This window comes from Hemitrygon akajei, chromosome 25 (assembly GCF_048418815.1).
Source record: "Hemitrygon akajei chromosome 25, sHemAka1.3, whole genome shotgun sequence".
Taxonomy (NCBI): domain Eukaryota; kingdom Metazoa; phylum Chordata; class Chondrichthyes; order Myliobatiformes; family Dasyatidae; genus Hemitrygon; species Hemitrygon akajei.
The window spans coordinates 2,879,689-2,899,658 of NC_133148.1; the positions used below are offsets into that span (position 1 = coordinate 2,879,689).

Genomic DNA, 19,970 nt, shown 5'->3' on the forward strand with positions numbered 1-19,970 from the left:
CTATTGAAATTCCCCATTATGTGCCTTTTCTGTCTCCCATTATAATTTATGTTCCACATCCTGGTCACTGTTCAGGGCCTGTATATAGCTTCCAACTGGGTCGTCTTACCCTTGCAATTTCTTAACTTTACCAACAAGGAGTCTAAGTTTTCTGATCCTATGTCACCCCTTTCTAAGGAATTGATTTCACTTTTGTCAATAGAGCCACCCGATCTCTTCTGTCTACCTCCTTGTCCTTTCAATACAAGGTGTATGCTTGGACATTAAGCCCCAACCATGATCTTCTTTCAGGCTGGGCTCAGTAATGCCCACAATGTCATACCTGCCAATACTTAACAGCGCTCTAGTGCTCCTTATTTTGTATACAGTGTGCATCCAAATATAACACCCTTTGTCCCTTTTAATTCTGACCCCATGTTACACTTCCCACTGACTGCAATTTTGCCCTATCACCTGCCTGTCCCTACTCACAATCTAACTGTACAATTCATGAGGCCCAAAGCTGCTCACATTCCTCCAAATGTGGTCTGACCAAAGCCTTACAAAGCCCCAACATTACATCTTTGCTTTTATATTCTAGTCTTCTTGAAATTAATGCTGACATTTTAGTTGCCAAATTTACTACCAGTTCAACCTGCAAGTTAACCTTGAGGGAATCCTGCACTGGGACTCCTAAGTCCCTTTGCAACTTCAACTTCTGAATTCACTTCCGACTTAGAAGACAGTCCACGTCTGTATTCTTCCTACCAAAGTGCATAGCCCTTCACTTCCCCAGCCTGCTACTTCTCTACCCACTCTCGCAAGCCACCCTCTTCCCTCTGCAGATCTCCTGCTTACACCCCACTCCCTGTCCCTCCGCATGTCTCGGATTGTCTACAAACCTGGTCACAGTTCCTTACCACAAGAGATTCTGCAGGTGCTGGAGATCTGGAGCAACACAACTCAAAATGCTGGAGAAACTCAGCAAATCAGGCAGTATCCATGGAAGGGGATAAACAGTAGACATTTCGGGCCAAGACCCTTCATCAGGATCATAGGCACCAGCAGGGAAACAGGCAACTGAGTCCAACTGCTCCTTGCTGACCAAATGCCCCATGCAAACTGGTCCCATTCACCCACGTTTGGCACATCACCTTTGAAATCTATTCTCTTGATGCACCTATTAGCGGAATATACTGCAGAATAACATCTTTCCAAAACTGAGCACAATATTCCAAATGTGGCCTCACCGGCACCTTGTACAGCTGCACTTGTAACACCTCACCTCCAGTACTTATTGCGCTGATAAAGCCTTCCTTACCACCCTGTCCACCTGCACCACCACCTTCAGGGACCCAAGCATGCTAGTTAGAAGTTTGAGGAGATTTGATACGTCACCAATAGCTCAAGCAAATTTCTACAGATATACGGCGGAGAGCATTGTGACTGTTTGAATCACTGATATGGAGGCTCCAATGTACAGGATTCCAAAATGTGTAGAGGACTATAGAATCAGCCAGCGTCATTATGGCCTCTCCTCATCGAGAACATCTTCAAGCACTGGTGCCTCAAGAAGTTGGCATCCATCACTGAGATCCCTCACCATCTGGGACATGCCCTCTTGCCATTGCCACCATCAGGGATGAGGTACAGGAGCCTGAAGACCCGCACTCAGCATTTTATGAACAGCTTCTTCACCTGCCACTGTCAGATTTCTGAGGAATCGACGATCGTTCTTTTTCTCTTTGTGTTATTGATTTATTTTGCAATTTGTAGAAAGTTTCTGCCTTTGCTGGTGCTTCACACCACGTAGGATGGTGATTATAACCCTGTTCTACAACACCCCCTACCACTCACCGACAAAGTCCTACCCCGACATGTCTTCCCAAGATGCAACATCTCGTACTTGTTCAGGTTGACCAAGATCCCCTTCCCAAATCCAGTCCATCTTCACTGTGAATGACCACCATTTACCAACAAATAGCGTTATCGGTGGACCTACAGCATCGTGTCAGAGAGGGGCTGGGTCCCTTTGTACTTACCGGGACTGTGAGGAGAACCTCTTCTCCATTTGTCTCATCCGTGAGGTTCTTTATCGACAGGGACGAATCCCATTCCATGCAGGGGTCGCTTCCCGTGGGCTGCGGGAGGAAGAACTGGCATGGGGGGGGGGGGGGGGGGTGGTGGTGAAGGAAAGAGTTTGGGGGGGGTTAGGATCAGTCAGTCACTCGGTCCGAAATTCCATCCCTCCTATTACAGGCTCCCTCCTCCTATACCAGACCACCGACCAGCCTTCACCCACCTTCACTGTGATGAAACCCCCTCCTCAAGCACTGGTAAGAGGGGTAACCTGGCTTCAATTTACTCCTCTGTCTCCCTCCTCCTGATCCTCTTACTCCCCACATATGCTCCCACGTGCTTCACCTCCTCCCTAGCTCTCCACATCTCATCTCTCTGCACTGTTTCCCTCTGCCGTCTCCCTCCTGTGCCTGCCCTCTCCTTCCCTCCCACGGTCTATCTCTCTCAATCCCACTCTATCATCTTCTATTGTTCCCCTTCCCCATCACTCCTCACCCTCCTCTCTCCCTATCTCCTATCCCCTCTCTTTTCAGGTACTCATTCTCCTTCCCCCTCACATTCTCTCCCATCTACTCCTCTCTTTCTCTCACCCCCTCTGCAATTCTCTTGCCCCTCACAACCCCGACACTTCTTTTTACTCTCCTGTCCTCTTCACCCATCACCTCTCTCCCCCTCACATACCCCTCTGTCTGTCCTTCCCCTCTCCTTCCCTCCATTCTTGCACCTCACTCTCCCTCCCACCCCTCTTCTTCCCAGGACTCAATTTTGTCTGAGTGTTTGGAGAGAGGGGCTGTGTATTTCCCTCACCCCACAACCCCCCCGCACCCCACTCACCAGGTTGAAGACCGCCATGACCAGCACGGTTGCCATGGTGATGGTTGCTAGGAGGATGTGGAGCCAGGGCTTCTTTGCGACCGAGGCCGAGATGGAGGTAATCCACTGGAAGGCTGTGGGCCCCTTCTCCGTGCACTTCTGTCGGGGCAATTGGGCGGGACGTCACCCCCATCACATGACAACACTCCCATCACAGACCCTTATTCCCCATTTCATCCCCTCAATGTCCCAGATGTTCAGTCCCTCCACCCCACCTCTTCACACCTCTCATTCCCCCCAACCCACCCCTCCAAACTTCCACATCCTTTCCTCCGATCACCCCGTCTGGGACCCTTCTCCCCCACTCCATGTCCCAGACCCTCACTCACAGCACTCTCCCCACCCATCCACTCCCTCCTCCTCCTCTCTCCATCTAGGACATTGACCTCACTGGGCATATGCTCCACTTGGCCCCTCCCTCCCTCCTTTCCTCCTTCCAGACCCTCCAGGTGTTCCCTCCCTCTCTTCCTTTCTCCCACCTTGCAGACTTCTCTCCCTCCCTCAGGGACATTGACAAACCCACCTCTAATCCCTCAATCTCCAACCCCTCCCTCTCCTACCTCATTCCTGGGCATGGCGGAAGATTCCTGGGATTCTGAGTTCAACGGGGCTTCTGTCTCGCCAGCCCAGCACCCTGGGTTTAAGGGTCAACATCTTGCCCCTTGGCAGAGAGCTTGAACCACTCCCCCAACCTACCCACCACTAAGGTCAAAGGCCAAAATCTGACCACTTGATAGAGCTCCAGTCCCTGCAGTTGACTCCTGAATATCATAAGGTCAGAGGGTGAGAAAAGAGGGCTCTTGACATCTCTCTTTTCCGATAAACTTGGAGTTGACCTCTGACTTCCTTGCAGGAAGCTTGACCTCTGCCTTTCTCTCTCCCTCTACCTCCCCCCCTTCTCCCCTCCCTCTACCTACCCCACTTCTCCCCTCCCTTTTTCTCTGTCTTTCACTATCATTTCCCACCCCTCTCTCCCCCTGCCTCAGTCTCTCTATTTTTGGCCCTGCAAGTTGGCCCCTTTCCCCCCCCAGGTGAAAGGTCAAGAGGTTGACCTACCAATCGAGGCCTCTTTCTCCGATCCCCACCCTCTCCCAACCACCCGATCATTGCCCGCTGATCTCAAAAATCGAGTACCTCCCTCACCCACCATCTTCTGTTTTCTGGGGAAATTCTCTGCCTCAGTCAACAAACCTCTCCCCTCCTCCTCCCCCATCCCATCCCTTCCCCTCCACCCTCCCACATGATCTCCTCAGAGACACACCGAGAAGTCGCCGGCGAAGCAGGTGAAGAGGACCAGGAGGAAGAGGAAGAAGGTCACACCATAGGAGATTCCCAACGCCATGTTCCTGTGGGGGATGAGTGGAGGGGTTGGGGAGGGGTGGGGGGCAAGAGGAAGAAGGAGAAGAAGATGGGAAGGGTGAATTGAGAGGAGTGAGGAGAGAAGTAGGTGTGGAGAGAGGGGATGAGGAGGAATGGGGAAGAGGGAGATGTATATTGGAAGGGGAGGGGAAGTAGAAGAGGTGGGAGGAGGAATGAGGGGGATGGAGTGAGGAGAGATGCAGAGAAGGAAGAGGAGGGAGGAAGACGAGGAGAGGGAGAGGTAGATTGGTAGGGGAGAGGAAGCAGTAAGGGTATGGAGGGAGTGAGGAAGGGATGGGGAGAGGTGAGGGTGGAGAGGAGGTAGGGTAGTTAGTCTCCATCAGTAAGCAGTCAATGAGGCCCTAGCAGGAGGGAATGGTTGGGAGAGGGAGGAATGAAGTTCCTTCCCCCAACCTAACTCCACACACCCCACTGTTCCCCAGCCATCACCCTCCCAGCACCCTCAACTTGGCCCTCCCCCATCTCCCAACCATCCCCTCCTCTCCCTCCACCTTTCTTCTTCTGTCCTCGCCTCCCCAATTCCTACCCTTCCCTCCGTTTTCCTGCACTCTTCCTTCCCCACCCTCTTCCTACTCACTCCCACCCCTTCCTCCTACCCTCTCCTCCTCCACCACTCCCCTGCTTCCCCCAGGCCCTTGCACCTTCCTGTTTGCTTGAACAACACATCCTTTGTGTCTGGAACACTTTATTCTGCGTTTTGTTATTGTTTCCTTTTCTACCTCGGTGAAACCATCTGTATGGATGGCTTGTAGAACAGTACCTCGGTACACTCGTTGATAATTAATTAACTCCCCCCTTCACCACCTCCCTCCCTCCCCCATTCATCCTCCCCTTTCCACCTCCCACTTTAACCACTCCCCTCAATCCTGCCCTCCCTCTCCATCATCTACTCCTCCTCTCTCCCACTTCCCTTCCCAACCCCTCCCTTACATCTCGCCCCCTCCTCTCAATATCACCCTTCCTACCCCAGCCCCCTCCCCTCACTCTCCACCTTCCTCGCTACCTACATCCCCTCCAGACTCCTCCTCCCTCTCCCCTCGCCTCCTCCTTACCTACTCCTCTCCTCCATCCTCCCTCTCCCTCGCACCCTCCCCATCTACCCCATCCCTCCACTCTCCATCTTTACCCCCCCTCCTTCCCTCATCTCCCTCCGTGCCCACCCCCTCCATTTTGCCCTCCCCTCCCTCTCCATCTTTTGCCCTATCCACTTCCCGTGTATTCCCCCCACCCTCATCTCCCTCCGTGCCCACCCACCCCCTGCCCCTTTGCTTCACTCACTTGTATGACACCAGCACCTGCACGACAAAGCTCGAGGTGAAGGTCAAAGCCGCACAGACCGTGTAGCACTTGAACCCTGGCACTGCGCTCAAGCGGTACTGAGATAAAGAGGGCAGAAATCCGTAAGGGAAGCAGAGGGCAAGGTAACCCAGAGTCTTCGCGAGTCAGACAGCCCCCCTCCTGTTTTCCAAGGAGACCCTCCCCATCTGGAACCTCTATCAAAGACGGAGATCTCCCTATTAAATACTGGGAGTCTCTTTCCATCAGATAAAGCGGGATTCTCTCTGTTAGGAGCCTCTGTTAAAGGAGGTGCCTCTCTCTCTCTCTCTCTCTCCCCCTCTCAGTCTGCTTGGGAACCTGAGAAGGAAAACCTGTCAGCCAGGGACCCCTGTTATAGAGGGAGTATCTCAGTCAGGAACCTCTGTTAAAGAGGGGAGCAGGGAAGATCCAGGAAACTATAGGGCAGAGACCTTTCCATCAGTGGTAGGGAATTTACTGGCAAGCATCTCTAGGAATTGGAATTACGTGCATTTGGAAGAACATGGACCAATTAGGAACAGTTAGCCTAGGTTTTGTGCAGGGCAGATCACGTCTTACAAATAAAATAATTCCACTCATCCGTCACCTATGCCCAGACAACTTCCTCGAGGGGGTGACAAAGGTAACGGAATACCTATGATGGAGATCACTGAGTTCACAACCTGCAGATGCTTTTTTCGATCAGTGGAACCACCCCCCCACCCCACCCCATACCAGACGGTGATGCAGCCAGTTACAATCCTCTTCATGGTACATCTGTAGAAACTTGCGAGGGTCTTTGGTGACACACCAAATCTCTTTAACCTCTTCATTCAGTTGTTCGAGGGGGTGATAAAGGTGACAGATGAGTGGAATTTTTTTTTTAAATTGTTATTTATTTAGAGATGCATCCGTCCTGACCGAAGTTTATAAAATGATTCAAAGCCTAGACAAGGTAGACAGTCAGAATCCTTTCCCAAACTTAGAGAATTAAATTCTTTAATTTGACATTAGAAATGTCAAATTGGAGAAGGCATAGTGAAAGGTGTAAAGGCTAGAAGGATGCAAACATTATTTTTTTTAAACTGAGAGGAGTGCTGGGAGCCTGGAACTGGTGGTGGAGGCAGATATGATCATGTGTTCAAAATCAGGATCAGAATCAGGTTCAATGTCACCAACATACATTGTGAATTTTGTTGATATGCAGCAGAAGTACAATGTAATACATAATAATTAAAAAACTGTGAATTATATTAAATATATACGTAAAGTTAAATTAAATAGGTAGTGCAAAAAGGGAGAAGAAAATAGTGAGGTTGTTTTCATGGGTCAAATATCCATTGAGAAATGTAATGGCAGAGGGGAAGAGCTATTTCTGACTCATTGAGTGAGTGCCTTCAGGCTCCTGTACCTCCTCCTTGATGGTAGCAATGAGAAGAGGGCATGTCCTGGGTGGTGAGGGTCCGTAATGATGGATGCCACCTTTTGAGGTGTTGCTCCTTGAAGATGCCCTGGGATCCCGGGGAGGCTCAAAACTTCCAGCGGCTTATTTCGATCCTGTGCAGTGGAAACCTCCGCGCCCCACCCCACCCGCCACCCCCCCACCATGCCAGACGGTGATGCAGCCAGTTTGAACGCCCTCCACAGTACAGCTGTACAAACTTGCAAGTGTCTTTGGTGACATACCAAATCTCTTCAACCTCCTAGTGAAATATAGTCGTCGCCATACTGCATCAATATGATGGGCCCAAGATAGGTCCTCAGGGATGTTGGTACCCAGGAGCTTGAAATTGCTCACACTTTCCAGTACCAATCCCTTGATTAGGGCTGGCGTGTGTGCTCTTGTCTTACCCTTTCTGAAGACCCCGATCAGTTCTTTGGGCTTTGAGCGCAAAGCTGGTCTATCTCACTCCTGTAAACCTTCTCGTCACCACCCGAAATTCTGCCAGCAGTAGCTGTACCATCAGCAGATTTATAAATTTATCTCGGCCACATGGTCATGGGTGTAGAGAGAGGAGAGCAGAGGGCTAAGCACGTATCTTTGAGGTGTTCATTATCAGTGAGGTGGAGATGGTATTTCCGATCAGCATGGACATTATTCTTCCAGTGAGGAAGTCGATGGTCCAGTTGCAGAGGGAGGTACAGAGGCCCCGGTTCCGGAGTGTTTCAATCAGAACTGTAGGAATGAGGTGTTAAACACTGAGCTGCAGTCAATAAGCAGCCCCCTGATGTAGGTGATCCAGGCCACGTGAAGAACCAAAGAGATCGCATCCGCTGGAGACCTTTTGAGGCTTTTAGACAGGCACATGACATCCTCTACTCTGTCTCTCCAACACTCGGTCAGTTTCCCTCTCTGTCCATCTGTCCCTGTCTGTATCTCTCTCTCTTTCTGTCTGTCTGTCTCTTTCTCTCCCTCACTGAGTTTGCATACAAAACCCTGAAAGCAGACAATCTTCCCCCCCAGAAGAAGGGAGCAATAGGGCGACACTGGCACCACGCAGGCCAGTTTAGCCAAATTCAGACCTTGTCTCCCACTTACCTGCTTCTCCATTGCCTTGGTGCTGAAGTAAAGGGTGAAGGGGTTAAAGTGTTCGGACCGGTCACCCTGCCAGCTACAGGAGAGCAGAGAGAGAAAAACCAGTGAACATTTCACTTTCTGCCCAGTCTCTCTGTCACCAAGCCCCATTAAAGGGGCATTCTCTTTCCTTCTGGGTCTCCTTCCTTCCTCCTTTCTCCCCACACCCTCCCATTCCCTCCTGTCGCCTAACCCTGCCACTTGCAATCTCGCACTCCCTCCCCTCCCTGAAATCACCTCTCTCCTACCAGTCACACCTCCCCCTACCCAACCCCTCTTCCTTCCCCACCTCCCACCACCCCTCCCTGAGCCCCCATTTCCCTGCTCTCCACCCCTCCCCCACCACTCCTGCCTCACTCCCCTCCGCCGTACCCCTTCCCTCACCTGGTCACCCTCCACCACTTCCACATCTCCTCTTCCCATCCTCCCTCTGCCCTCCCTGTCCCACACCCCTCCGCCTTGCCCACCTCTGGGAGTTCAGCCCATCGATGACCTTGCTGATCTTCTCATGAACAGCCTCGTCCAATCCTCGCTGCCAGCGGCCCCTGCTGACCAATCAGAGGGTGAGAGAGGGCAGGGATCCAGGGATCCATGGTGACAACAACAACTGGACGTCTGAGACAGCCACCACCACCGAGGTGACCACATGCAGCCTCGTTCCCCGGGGGAGGGGGTGGGGGTCACTCACCTGTCCAGGTTCCAGTGCTGGCCGACGTTTCCCATCGGGATGTCCTGGGGGAGGAGAGAAGGGAGCAAAAGTCAGAGCTGCATCCAGTGGCAGTGCCCCCTTGACCCCACGGTCCTACACAGTTCCACCGCTTTGTGGACACCAACACCAGCAGTCCTGTAATGTCCAGTAGAACCCCTGGACCCTGTCGGTCTGGTAGGACCCTGGAACCCAGTGGCTTTGTTGCCATAGCTCCAGGTCTGAACCCGACCTCCCTGGGAATGTACCCTCACTGTAGGCAGGATTTGTCCCATGTTGCCATTTACTATTCTTCGGGCAGGAGTTAATTCAAAAACTAGAAACCCCAGTTGGGGGGGGGGGGGTGGTGTGGGTCTAACATCTACCCGTACCTTCAACACAACCCTCTCCACGATTTATCAGACCTGGACTGACCTTCTACACCAGCCCCACATCCTCTCCTTTGTGTCTAAAACTCACTAGCCCACCTCCCTCTGTGGGGAGAGAATTCCAAAACCAGAATTGGAATCAGATTTATTATCACTGACACGTGTCATGAAATTTGCAGTTTTGTGGCAGGAGTACAGTGCAAGATTTAAAACATACTGTAATTACTGTAAGAAATATCCGTCATTGGAGCGGGACCCGCCCCTATCATCGTTTGTAGACTCTTGCAGCTCTAACACCAGCTCAAGCTTAGATCTACTAGAATGTTACCTGGGTTTCAGCACCTAAGTTACAGAGAAAGGTTGAACAAGTTAGGTCTTTATTCTTTGGAGCGTAGAAGGTTGAGGGGGGACTTGATAGAGGTATTTAAAATTATGAGGAGGATAGATAGAGTTGACATGGATGGGCTTTTTCCATTGAGAGTAGGGGAGACTCAAACAAGAGGACTTGAGTTGAGAGTTAGGGGGCAAAAGTTTAATGGTAATACGAGGGGGATTTCTTTACTCAGAGAGTGGTAGCTGTGTGGAATGAGCTTCCAGTAGAAGTGGTAGAGGCAGGTTCGGTATTGTCATTTAAAGTAAAATTGGATAGGTATATGGACAGGAAAGGAATGGAGGGTTATGGGCTGAGTGCGGGTCGGTGGGACTAGGTGAGATTAAGTGTTCGGCACGGACTAGAAGGGCCGAGATGGCCTGTTTCCGTGCTGTAATTGTTATATGGTTAAGCCCTCCACAACAACGAGGACATCTTCAGAAAGAGGCGTCATCCATCATTAAAGACCCCCCTGCACCCAGAACATGCCCTCTTCTTCTCTGCCATCAGGGAGGAGGTACAAGAGCCTGAAGACACACACTCAGCGATTCAGGAACAGCTTCTTCCCCTCTGCCATCAGGGAGGAGGTACAGGAGCCTGAAGACACACACTCAATGTTTTAGGAACAGCCTCTTCCCTTCTGCTATCAGATTTCTGAACAGTTCATGAACCCACCAACACTACCTCTCTATTATCTATTGATTTCATTTTTTTTTTGCTGGAAATAAATGTTTTTATGCCACGGTTCCATCACAGATTTCACAACATGTGAGAGTGGTAATAAATCTTCTGATTCTCTTCTGCTCTCTCCCTGTCGCATGTCTCCCTTTGCCTTGGGTCGGGAGAGCAGGCCTGTACATAACACTCTCGGGGTGGTCTCCCCGGGATCCCTATCGTTCAGGCAGTACCCAGAGTACCAGAGATGGGAGCAGAGTTGGGCATTTTGTCCCGTTGAGTTGGCTCTGCCCCTCAGTTGTGGCAGATTTATTTTGCCCCTCAGTCCCATTCTCCTGCCTTCTCCCTGTAACCTTTAACGCTCTTATTAATCAAGGAACGATCAACCTTTGCTTTCAATATACAAAACGACTTGGTCTCCACGAACGTCTGTGGAAATGAATGCCTCCTCATCTCTATTCTAAAGGGACTGCCTTGTATTCTGATCCTGGACACCCCAACAACTGGAAACATCTTTGGCACGTCCACTCTAGCAAGGCCTTTCAATATTTGATAACATTCAATGAAAGCTCCTCTCATTCTTCTCAATACCAGTAAATACAGGCCCAGAGCCATCAAACATTCCTCATCAGCGAACCCTTTCGTTTCTGGGATCATTCTCGAATCCGTCCCCCGGATCCTCTCCAGTGCCAGCACATCCTTTCTAAGATATGGGGCCCAAAACTGCCCTTCTGTCTGGCCCCTCGCCTCCTGCCCTTCCTCTGTGGCAGACAACTCACCTGCCTTATGAAGCGGTTGATGCTGGGGGTCTCCACCGGCAGGCTGTCCCGGTGCCGCAGGTGGGCGAAGGGCTTGGCCGCTCCCCACGACTCCAGGTAGCGGGTCATCCGGACAGAAGCACGGATCTTGGCACAATCATCCCCGTCCAGGGTCAGGCTCTCCTTGCCAGGCTCTTCCTGGGATTGGGAGTGGGGGTGAAAGAGAGGGAGAGAGGGGAGAAGGAGGGAGGGAGAGAGGAAGGGGGAGAGGGAGAGGGAGAGAGGGAGGGAAGGGAAGGAGATGGACAGAGGAACGGGAGGGGAGGGAGAGAGAGAGGGAGGGGGAGAATACAAAGGTGTTAAAGAGAGAGGAAGGGAGAGGAGAGGGAGGGGGCAGTGAAGGAGGAAGAGATCGGGAGGGAGGGGAGTGGGGGAGATAGATGGAGGGATAGAGGAAGAAGAGAGAGAGGGGTAGGTTGGGAGAGGGAGGAGATTGGGGGAGAAGGATGGAGGGAGTGAAGGAGAGGGGGGAAGTGAGAAAGGTGAGGGTGAGAGGGAGTGGAAATGAGATACAAAAAAAGGAGGGAGAACTCATATTTCATTACAATTCCTCAATACCAAAATGCCAGCCTCTCCTCTCCCTTCCTTTCCCATCCTTCCTCAGCAATTCCCTGCAACACGGCCCCTCCCCTCCTTGCCCCTCTCTCCCACCCTTCCTTACTCCCCCCCCTCCCCCACTGCTTCCCATGCCTCTCTCCCTCACCCCCCAGCTCCCTGCAGCCACACACTTACCCGGGGGTCGATGACCAGGTAGGTGGTCACATGGCTCTCCTTCAGGTATGGGTCCCGGAGATGTCCATTCCCCTCCTCCACCTCAAACTCTCCTCCGAGGTGGGCGAGTGTGGAGGCAGTGATGTGGACGCGGCTGCGGGTGGGATAAAGAGGGGTTCAAGAAGGTGTGGGGCGGGGGCAAAGGGAGAGAGAGCGGAGGGAGTGAAAGAGGGAATGAGGGAGGGAAGAAGCGGGGCAGAGAGTGTGAGGGTGGGGAGATAAGGGGTGGAGAAAGGGTTAGGAGAGGGAGGGAGAAAGAGTAGGGAACAAGTGGTGGGGGAGAGAGTGTGAAAGAGAGGGTTGGGAGGGAGAGAGGGTGGAGGGAAGAGAGTGAGTGGAGGAGGGATTGAAGGCAGAGTGAGGGTGGGGTGAGAGAAAATGGGGAGAGAATGGGGTAGAGTGAAAGGGGAGAGGGAGATAGGGAGAGCGGGGGAGGGAAGGAGGGTAAGGAGGGGCAGAGATGCTTGGCAAGACTTACCCAGGGATGCCACCTGACTCCATGTGATTGGCCAGACTGACGTCATGTGACCAGACATCATACTGCCACTTCTGGAGGCCGATGACCCCACACAGGACGTTCCCCGAGTGGACCCCCAACCCGCATGTTAATGTCCACCCCCCGTGGCGTCCCGCAGCTTCCTGTGGGGGGAGGGTGGGAGTAGAGGATGGTTGTCACTGACATCGGGTCTGAGAGCGGAGTAAGGAGGGTCCCTCCCCTCCTCCCCCTCACCTTTTCCTCTCCCTATCTCCCTTTAGCTCACCCTCTAATTAACTCACTCCATCCCCTCCCCTCTTCCCCTTCCCTCTCCCACCCTCTCCTTCCAACTCTCTCCCTACTTCTCTCTCCCTCACCCTTCACTCCATCATCCTTCATCCCTTCCCTTCTTTATCCCTCGCCCTCACCTTACTTCAATCAATTGTTCCTCAACCCCTCCCTCATCCTCCTCCCTCACCCTTTCCTTCATCCTCCCACTCCTTCCACTCCTGCCCCCTTCTTCATCCACAATCCTTTCTGCTCCCCTCCTCCCTCTCTTCTCCCTCACTGACCTACTCCTCCCTCCATCCATCTGTCCTCTTCCCCTTCCCTCTCCCACTTCTCTCCCTCAGCCCACCACTCCTTCATCCTTCATCGTTTCCTCCCTCTCCCTCCAACTCTCCCCTACCCACCACTCATTTGTTCTTCAACCCTCCCTCCTCCCTCACCCTCCCACTCCTTCCCCCCTGCTCCCCTTTTAATCCGCAATTCTTGCCCCTCTCCTTCTCCCTATCTTCTCCCTCACTGATCCACTCCTACTACTCCTTCCATCTATCTCTCCTTTTTCCTCCCACCTCCTACACCACCAATCCTCACCTTTCACTCTTCTCATCCACTGCCCCCTCATTCCTACTTCCCCCACCCCCGAGTCGGTCAGGCTCCTGAAGAGGAGGGAGGGTGACTCACCTCACCACCCAGCACATGTCCAGCCCCATCCTGACGCAGCTCTTGGCGTGGGTGGGGAGGGAGACGGGCAGCCCAGAGACACAGTAGTAACAGTCACCCAGGATCTTAATTCTCATACATTCGTTTTCCTGGGAGGGGAGAGTGGAGAGAGTGAGTGAGAGAGAGACAGAGTGAGAAAAAAGTAGTGAAGAGAGAGTGAGAGAGGGAGTGCAAGAGAGAGTGTGAGAGAATGAGTGGGACAGAGAGAGTGAGAGAAAGATAGATAGAAAAAGAGTGTGTGAGAGATAGAGAGAGTAAGAGTGACAGAGTGTGCGTTGAGAGAGAGAGTGAGAGGTTGCGAGAGTGAAAGAGTGTGAGTAAGAAAGAAAGGGTGCAAGAGAGAGAACAGGAGAGAAAGGAATGGGGAAGAGATGAGGGGGAGAGAAGAAAGGACAGCGAGAGAGAGGAAGGGTGGAGAGAGAGAGAGAAAGGAAGAGAGGGTGGACAGGGAGAGAAAGACAAGGGGGAAGGGGTGGGGGAGAGTGGAAGAGGGAAAGAGAGAGAGGCAGAGAGAGAGGAAGAGAGAAGGAGAAGAAGTGAGGAAGAGAGGAAGAAGGAGGGAGGGAGGGAGAGAGATGGAGAGGGGAGGGGAGAAGAGGGAAGAGGGGGAGAGGGAGGGTGGAGAGGGAGGGGGGAGGGAGAGGGAGAGGGGGAGAAAGAGGGCGAGGGAAAACATTATTAAATTCCCCAGTAGAGAACATTAACACTGCAGATGAGAAGATATTTACAGTCAAACACTGCTGTTGGTGAGAAGGGAAAGTTCTATAAGATACCCGATGGGTGTGTTTTCCACACACGGAGGGTGGTGGGTGTGTGGAACGAGCTGCTAGAGTAGCTGGTAGATGTGGGTACAATGATAAGACATTTGGACTGGCACAGGGGTGGGGAAGGTGTAGGAGCTTATGGGATGTCTGGGTGATATGGACGAGTTGGCTCAGGGGGATGTCTGGGTGATATGGACGAGTTGGCTCAAGGGGATGTCTGGGTGATATGGACGAGTTGGCTCAGGGGGATGTCTGGGTGATATGGACGAGTTGGCTCAGGGGGATGTCTGGGTGATATGGACGAGTTGGCTCAGGGGGATGTCTGGGTGATATGGACGAGTTGGGTCAGGGGGATGTCTGGGTGATATGGACGAGTTGGGTCAGGGGGATGTCTGGGTGATATGGACGAGTTGGGTCAGGGGGATGTCTGGGTGATATGGACGAGTTGGGTCAGGGGGATGTCTGGGTGATATGGACGAGTTGGCTCAGGGGGATGTCTGGGTGATATGGACGAGTTGGCTCAGGGGGATGTCTGAGTGATATGGACGAGTTGGGTCAGGGGGATGTCTGAGTGATATGGACGAGTTGGGTCAGGGGGATGTCTGGGTGATATGGACGAGTTGGCTCAGGGGGATGTCTGGGTGATATGGACGAGTTGGGTCAGGGGGATGTCTGGGTGATATGGACGAGTTGGCTCGGGGATGTCTGGGTGATATGGACGAGTTGGGTCAGGGGGATGTCTGAGTGATATGGACGAGTTGGGTCAGGGGGATGTCTGAGTGATATGGACGAGTTGGCTCAGGGGGATGTCTGGGTGATATGGACGAGTTGGGTCAGGGGGATGTCTGGGTGATATGGACGAGTTGGCTCAGGGGGATGTCTGGGTGATATGGACGAGTTGGCTCAGGGGGATGTCTGAGTGATATGGACGAGTTGGGTCAGGGGGATGTCTGGGTGATATGGACGAGTTGGCTCAGGGGGATGTCTGGGTGATATGGACGAGTTGGGTCAGGGGGATGTCTGGGTGATATGGACGAGTTGGGTCAGGGGGATGTCTGGGTGATATGGACGAGTTGGGTCAGGGGGATGTCTGGGTGATATGGACGAGTTGGGTCAGGGGGATGTCTGGGTGATATGGACGAGTTGGCTCAGGGGGATGTCTGGGTGATATGGACAAGTTGGCTCAGGGGGATGTCTGAGTGATATGGACGAGTTGGGTCGGTGGATGTCTGGGTGATATGGACGAGTTGGGTCAGGGGGATGTCTGGGTGATATGGACGAGTTGGCTCAGGGGGATGTCTGGGTGATATGGACGAGTTGGCTCAGGGGGATGTCTGGGTGATATGGACGAGTTGGCTCAGGGGGATGTCTGAGTGATATGGACGAGTTGGGTCGGGGGATGTCTGGGTGATATGGACGAGTTGGGTCAGGGGGATGTCTGGGTGATATGGACGAGTTGGCTCAGGGGGATGTCTGGGTGATATGGACGAGTTGGGTCAGGGGGATGTCTGGGTGATATGGACGAGTTGGGTCAGGGGGATGTCTGGGTGATATGGACGAGTTGGCTCAGGGGGATGTCTGGGTGATATGGACGAGTTGGCTCAGGGGGATGTCTGAGTGATATGGACGAGTTGGGTCGGGGGATGTCTGGGTGATATGGACGAGTTGGGTCAGGGGGATGTCTGGGTGATATGGACGAGTTGGCTCAGGGGGATGTCTGGGTGATATGGACGAGTTGGCTCAGGGGGATGTCTGGGTGATATGGACGAGTTGGCTCAGGGGGATGTCTGGGTGATATGGACGAGTTGGGTCAGGGGGATGTCTGGGTGATATGGACGAGTTGGCTCAGGGGGATGTCTGGGTGATATGGAGGAGTTGGCTCAGGGGGATGTCTGGGTGATATGGACGAGTTGGCTCAGGGGGATGTCTGAGTGATATGGACGAGTTGGGTCAGGGGGATGTCTGGGTGATATGGACGAGTTGGGTCAGGGGGATGTCTGGGTGATATGGACGAGTTGGCTCAGGGGGCTCTGTTGCTGTGTTGTATGAATTTGTGAAGCAGTGACTGGGGTTGAATGCCGAGAATTATGAGGCAGTGAGTCAGGCAGGGGCAGGGGCAGGAAGGTGCGGGAACTCCCAGCAGAGTGGAGGGGAGTGAGAGGTGAGGGAGGGACAGGGAGGTGAAACGGGGAGGAGGGAGCGGGGACATGATGGTTCTGGGGTTGGGCAAAGCTGCAGGGCTCGACCTCCTCCCCTCCCCGTCACCGCCGCACTGACCTTGGCAATCTGGTCGAACTTGCCGAACAGCTCGTTCAGCATCAGCACCAGCTCCTTGGGCGAGCACTCGCTGGCCAGTCGCGTGAAGCCCACGATGTCCGCGTACAGGATGCTGTGGAAACGAAGGACTGGGATCAGTGTAGGTTCACCCCCCCCCCTCACTGTCCCAGTCATCCTGTTCCAGTGGGGAGGGAGTCTCTCTCTGTCCCAACAGTCAGTGAGGAGTCATTTCCAATCCTAGAGTCAGTGATAAGTCACTTCCTGTCCAAGTGAGAGGTTGCTTCCTGTCCTAGAAAGTCAGTGAGGGGTCACTTTCTGTCCCAGAGGGTCAGGGCATCAGTCCCTGTTCCAGAGGGTCTGTAATGTGTCACTTCCTGGCCCAGTGAAAGGTCCATCCCTGTCCCAGTAGGGAGTTCTCACTCCCAGTCCCAGAAGGGCTACTTCCTGTCCTAGAAGTTCGGTGGGGTGTTACTTCCTGTCCTAGAAGGTCAGTGGGGTGCTACTTCCTGTCCTAGAAGGTCAGTGGGGTGTTACTTCCTGTCCTAGAAGTTCGGTGGGGTGTTACTTCCTGTCCTAGAAGGTCGGTGGGGTGCTACTTCCTGTCCTAGAAGGTCAGTGGGGTGCTACTTCCTGTCCTAGAAGGTCAGTGGGGTGTTACTTCCTGTCCTAGAAGGTCAGTGGGGTGCTACTTCCTGTCCTAGAAGGTTGGTGGGGTGTTATTTCCTGTCCTAGAAGGTCGGTGGGGTGTTATTTCCTGTCCTAGAAGGTCGGTGGGGTGCTACTTCCTGTCCTAGAAGGTCAGTGGGGTGTTACTTCCTGTACTAGAAGGTCGGTGGGGTGTTATTTCCTGTCCTAGAAGGTTGGTGGGGTGTTATTTCCTGTCCTAGAAGGTCGGTGGGGTGTTATTTCCTGTCCTAGACGGTCGGTGGGTGCTACTTCCTGTCCTAGAAGGTCGGTGGGGTGTTACTTCCTGTCCTAGAAGGTCGGTGGGGTGTTACTTCCTGTCCTAGAAGGTCAGTGGGGTGTTACTTCCTGTACTAGAAGGTCGGTGGGGTGTTATTTCCTGTCCTAGAAGGTCAGTGGGGTGTTACTTCCTGTACTAGAAGGTCGGTGGGGTGTTATTTCCTGTCCTAGAAGGTCAGTGGGGTGTTACTTCCTGTCCTAGAAGGTCGGTGGGGTGTTACTTCCTGTACTAGAAGGTCGATGGGGTGCTACTTCCTGTCCTAGAAGGTCGGTGGGGTGTTACTTCCTGTACCAGAAGGTCGGTGGGGTGTTATTTCCTGTCCTAGAGGATTAGGATGGGGGGGGATTCACTTGTATCGCAGTAGTCAATGAGTCACTTCCTGACCCAGAGGGTAAGGAAGGGTTGCTTCCTGTCTTTGGAGGGGATGATTCTGGGGTCTGTCAGCTTTTGCCCCTTTCCCTCTCCCCATTCCCTCCACATTTTCTCCTCCCTACCACCATCCCTTCCTCCTCCCTTCCCAATCCCACACCACTCGCCACCCCCACGTACCTCACATCCCTGTGATGCTTGATGTAGAGGTTGTGGAAGTTGTTACCACTCTCCACCTTGGGCTGCCCCTCCTTGGGGCCCTTCACCCGCTCCATGATCTCTGCCTTCATCTCCAGGGCGATGTGGACCGGCAGCACTGAGAGGAGGAGGTGATCCTGGGGAGAGCCAAGGCCACTGATCTATTCAACCCCAGTCTCGCCAAATCTTCCCCTCCCCTCCGGTCGTCCCACCAAACCTCCCTCCATCCCAATGGTCTTCCATATCCAACCCCTGCCCCACCCCTATCGGCCACTCACCCTATGTATCCAAACCCCACCTCATTAACCATTGGGGTCAATCAGAGCAGCTCATTAACCCACCGACTCTGGGATATGGGAGGGAACCAGAGCCTCAGGAGAAACCCACAGGGTAACAGGGAGTATGTACAAACACTGCACGCGCACTGTCTCTGACTATCTCTCTCTCTCTGTCCCTCTTTCCTTCTCTCTCCCTCTCTCTCTCTCTCTCTGCCCCCCCTCTCTCTCTCTCTCTCTCTCTCCCCCCCCCCCCCATTCTCCCTCCCTGAATCTCTTCCTCCCTGCTGCCTCTATCTCTGTCACTCTCTACCTCCTGTTGTGTCTGGCCACCCATCGCCTCTTCCTGTCCAACTTTCTCCCTCTCTCTGTCTTTCCCTCTTGCCGCCCCTTATCTCTCACACCCCTCTCTCTGCCCCTATGCCTCTCCCCCTCTCTGTCAGTCCACCCTCTCTCTCTCTTTCCTCCCTCTCTAACCACCCATCCCCTCTTCCCATCCTACTTTCTCCCTCTCTCTTCCCCTGCTACGTCTCCTCTGTCTGCCCCTCTGACTCTCCCTGAGCCCTTGCCGCCTTAACGTCTCTCTTTATGTCTACTTCTCTCTGTTCTCCCCTTTCTCTCTCCATCTCATTTTCTCTGCCCTCCACTCCCATTTTTGTTTTCCCTCTTTCTGCCCCTTCCTGTCCTTTAGTACCTCTTGCCATTTCTCTCTGACCCTTCCTCCTTCTGCCTCTCACTCTGTTTTTCTCTTTCTCTGTCTATCTCTTTCTTTCTGTTTCTCTGTTCCTCTCCATCCCCCCACGTCTGTCACAGTCTTGTTCCTGCTCATTCTCTCTCTTTCCTTCCATCTCACTGTGTACACCTTCCCCACCCACCATGCCCCCACACCCCAGTCCTGTCCGGATAAAGACACAATTCCCAGGGGAATGCATTGATCCCAGGACACAGTCATGGAAAATCACAGCCTGTCTAGTACATGCTGAACCATTTAAAAAGCCTGCTGCCATTCAGCTGCAACGGGAGCATTTCTCTCCATCATCCTGGCATCCACGCACCATCAAAACTTTTTCTTAAATGTCGAAATCAAGCTGGCATGGACCACTTGGCCTGGCATCTTGTTTCACACTCTTTGGCTTCTCCTGCGAAGCCACTGTTTCATCAAATTTACTACCTCATCTTGAATACCGAGCGACTGAACCGTCTTGGCCAGCTTCCCACGCGGGACGTTATGCGGACAGCATCCACCGCCTTGCCTTCATTCTCGAAAGAGCAGGGAGACCGAGGGCCGGACGGGTGAGAACCGACACCCACACGAGGGCCGGGGAGTGGAAAGTCAGGGCCGGACGGGTGAGAACTGACACCCACACCTACCTGCTGCCTCTTCTGAGATTCGAGCTTGACGTGGGACTTGAGGCAGTTGAGTGTGTCCCTGAAGGTTTTCTGCAGGGCCCGCTCCATCTGCAGCTTCTGGAAGGCGCCCACCAGGTTTCCACACAGGAAGATCACGGCATTGGCCAGCAGCTGATCCGGGGTGAGCGGGTGGAATGGGGGCCAGAGGGAGGGATGAGGAGAGAAGGAGACCCAGAAGGAAGGGGTATAGAGAGGAAAGACGGGGTGCGTAGAGGAGGTAAGAGAAGAGGGAGGAGGAAATAAATAAGGGGGAGGGAGAAGAAAGAGAAAGACAGGAAATGGAGATGGGAGAGAGGGAGGGAGATGGACGGGTAGGGTAGAGAAGGGGAAGAGGGAGATACGG

General features: G+C 53.2%; 1 protein-coding gene across 1 annotated transcript in view; it reads right to left on the reverse strand.

Annotated features, from left to right (window-relative positions):
* Positions 1-19,970, reverse strand: part of LOC140716329 (adenylate cyclase type 2-like) — a 66,434-nt gene that overhangs the window by 16,395 nt on the left and 30,069 nt on the right. The window contains 16 exon segments of the mRNA XM_073028941.1: positions 2,022-2,135; positions 2,893-3,030; positions 4,193-4,277; positions 5,590-5,687; positions 8,147-8,219; positions 8,650-8,730; positions 8,871-8,914; positions 11,081-11,257; positions 11,852-11,984; positions 12,369-12,484; positions 12,486-12,509; positions 12,511-12,529; positions 13,332-13,459; positions 16,412-16,523; positions 17,925-18,079; positions 19,589-19,738. Of these exon segments, the coding sequence (XP_072885042.1) occupies positions 2,022-2,135; positions 2,893-3,030; positions 4,193-4,277; positions 5,590-5,687; positions 8,147-8,219; positions 8,650-8,730; positions 8,871-8,914; positions 11,081-11,257; positions 11,852-11,984; positions 12,369-12,484; positions 12,486-12,509; positions 12,511-12,529; positions 13,332-13,459; positions 16,412-16,523; positions 17,925-18,079; positions 19,589-19,738 (1,647 nt within the window).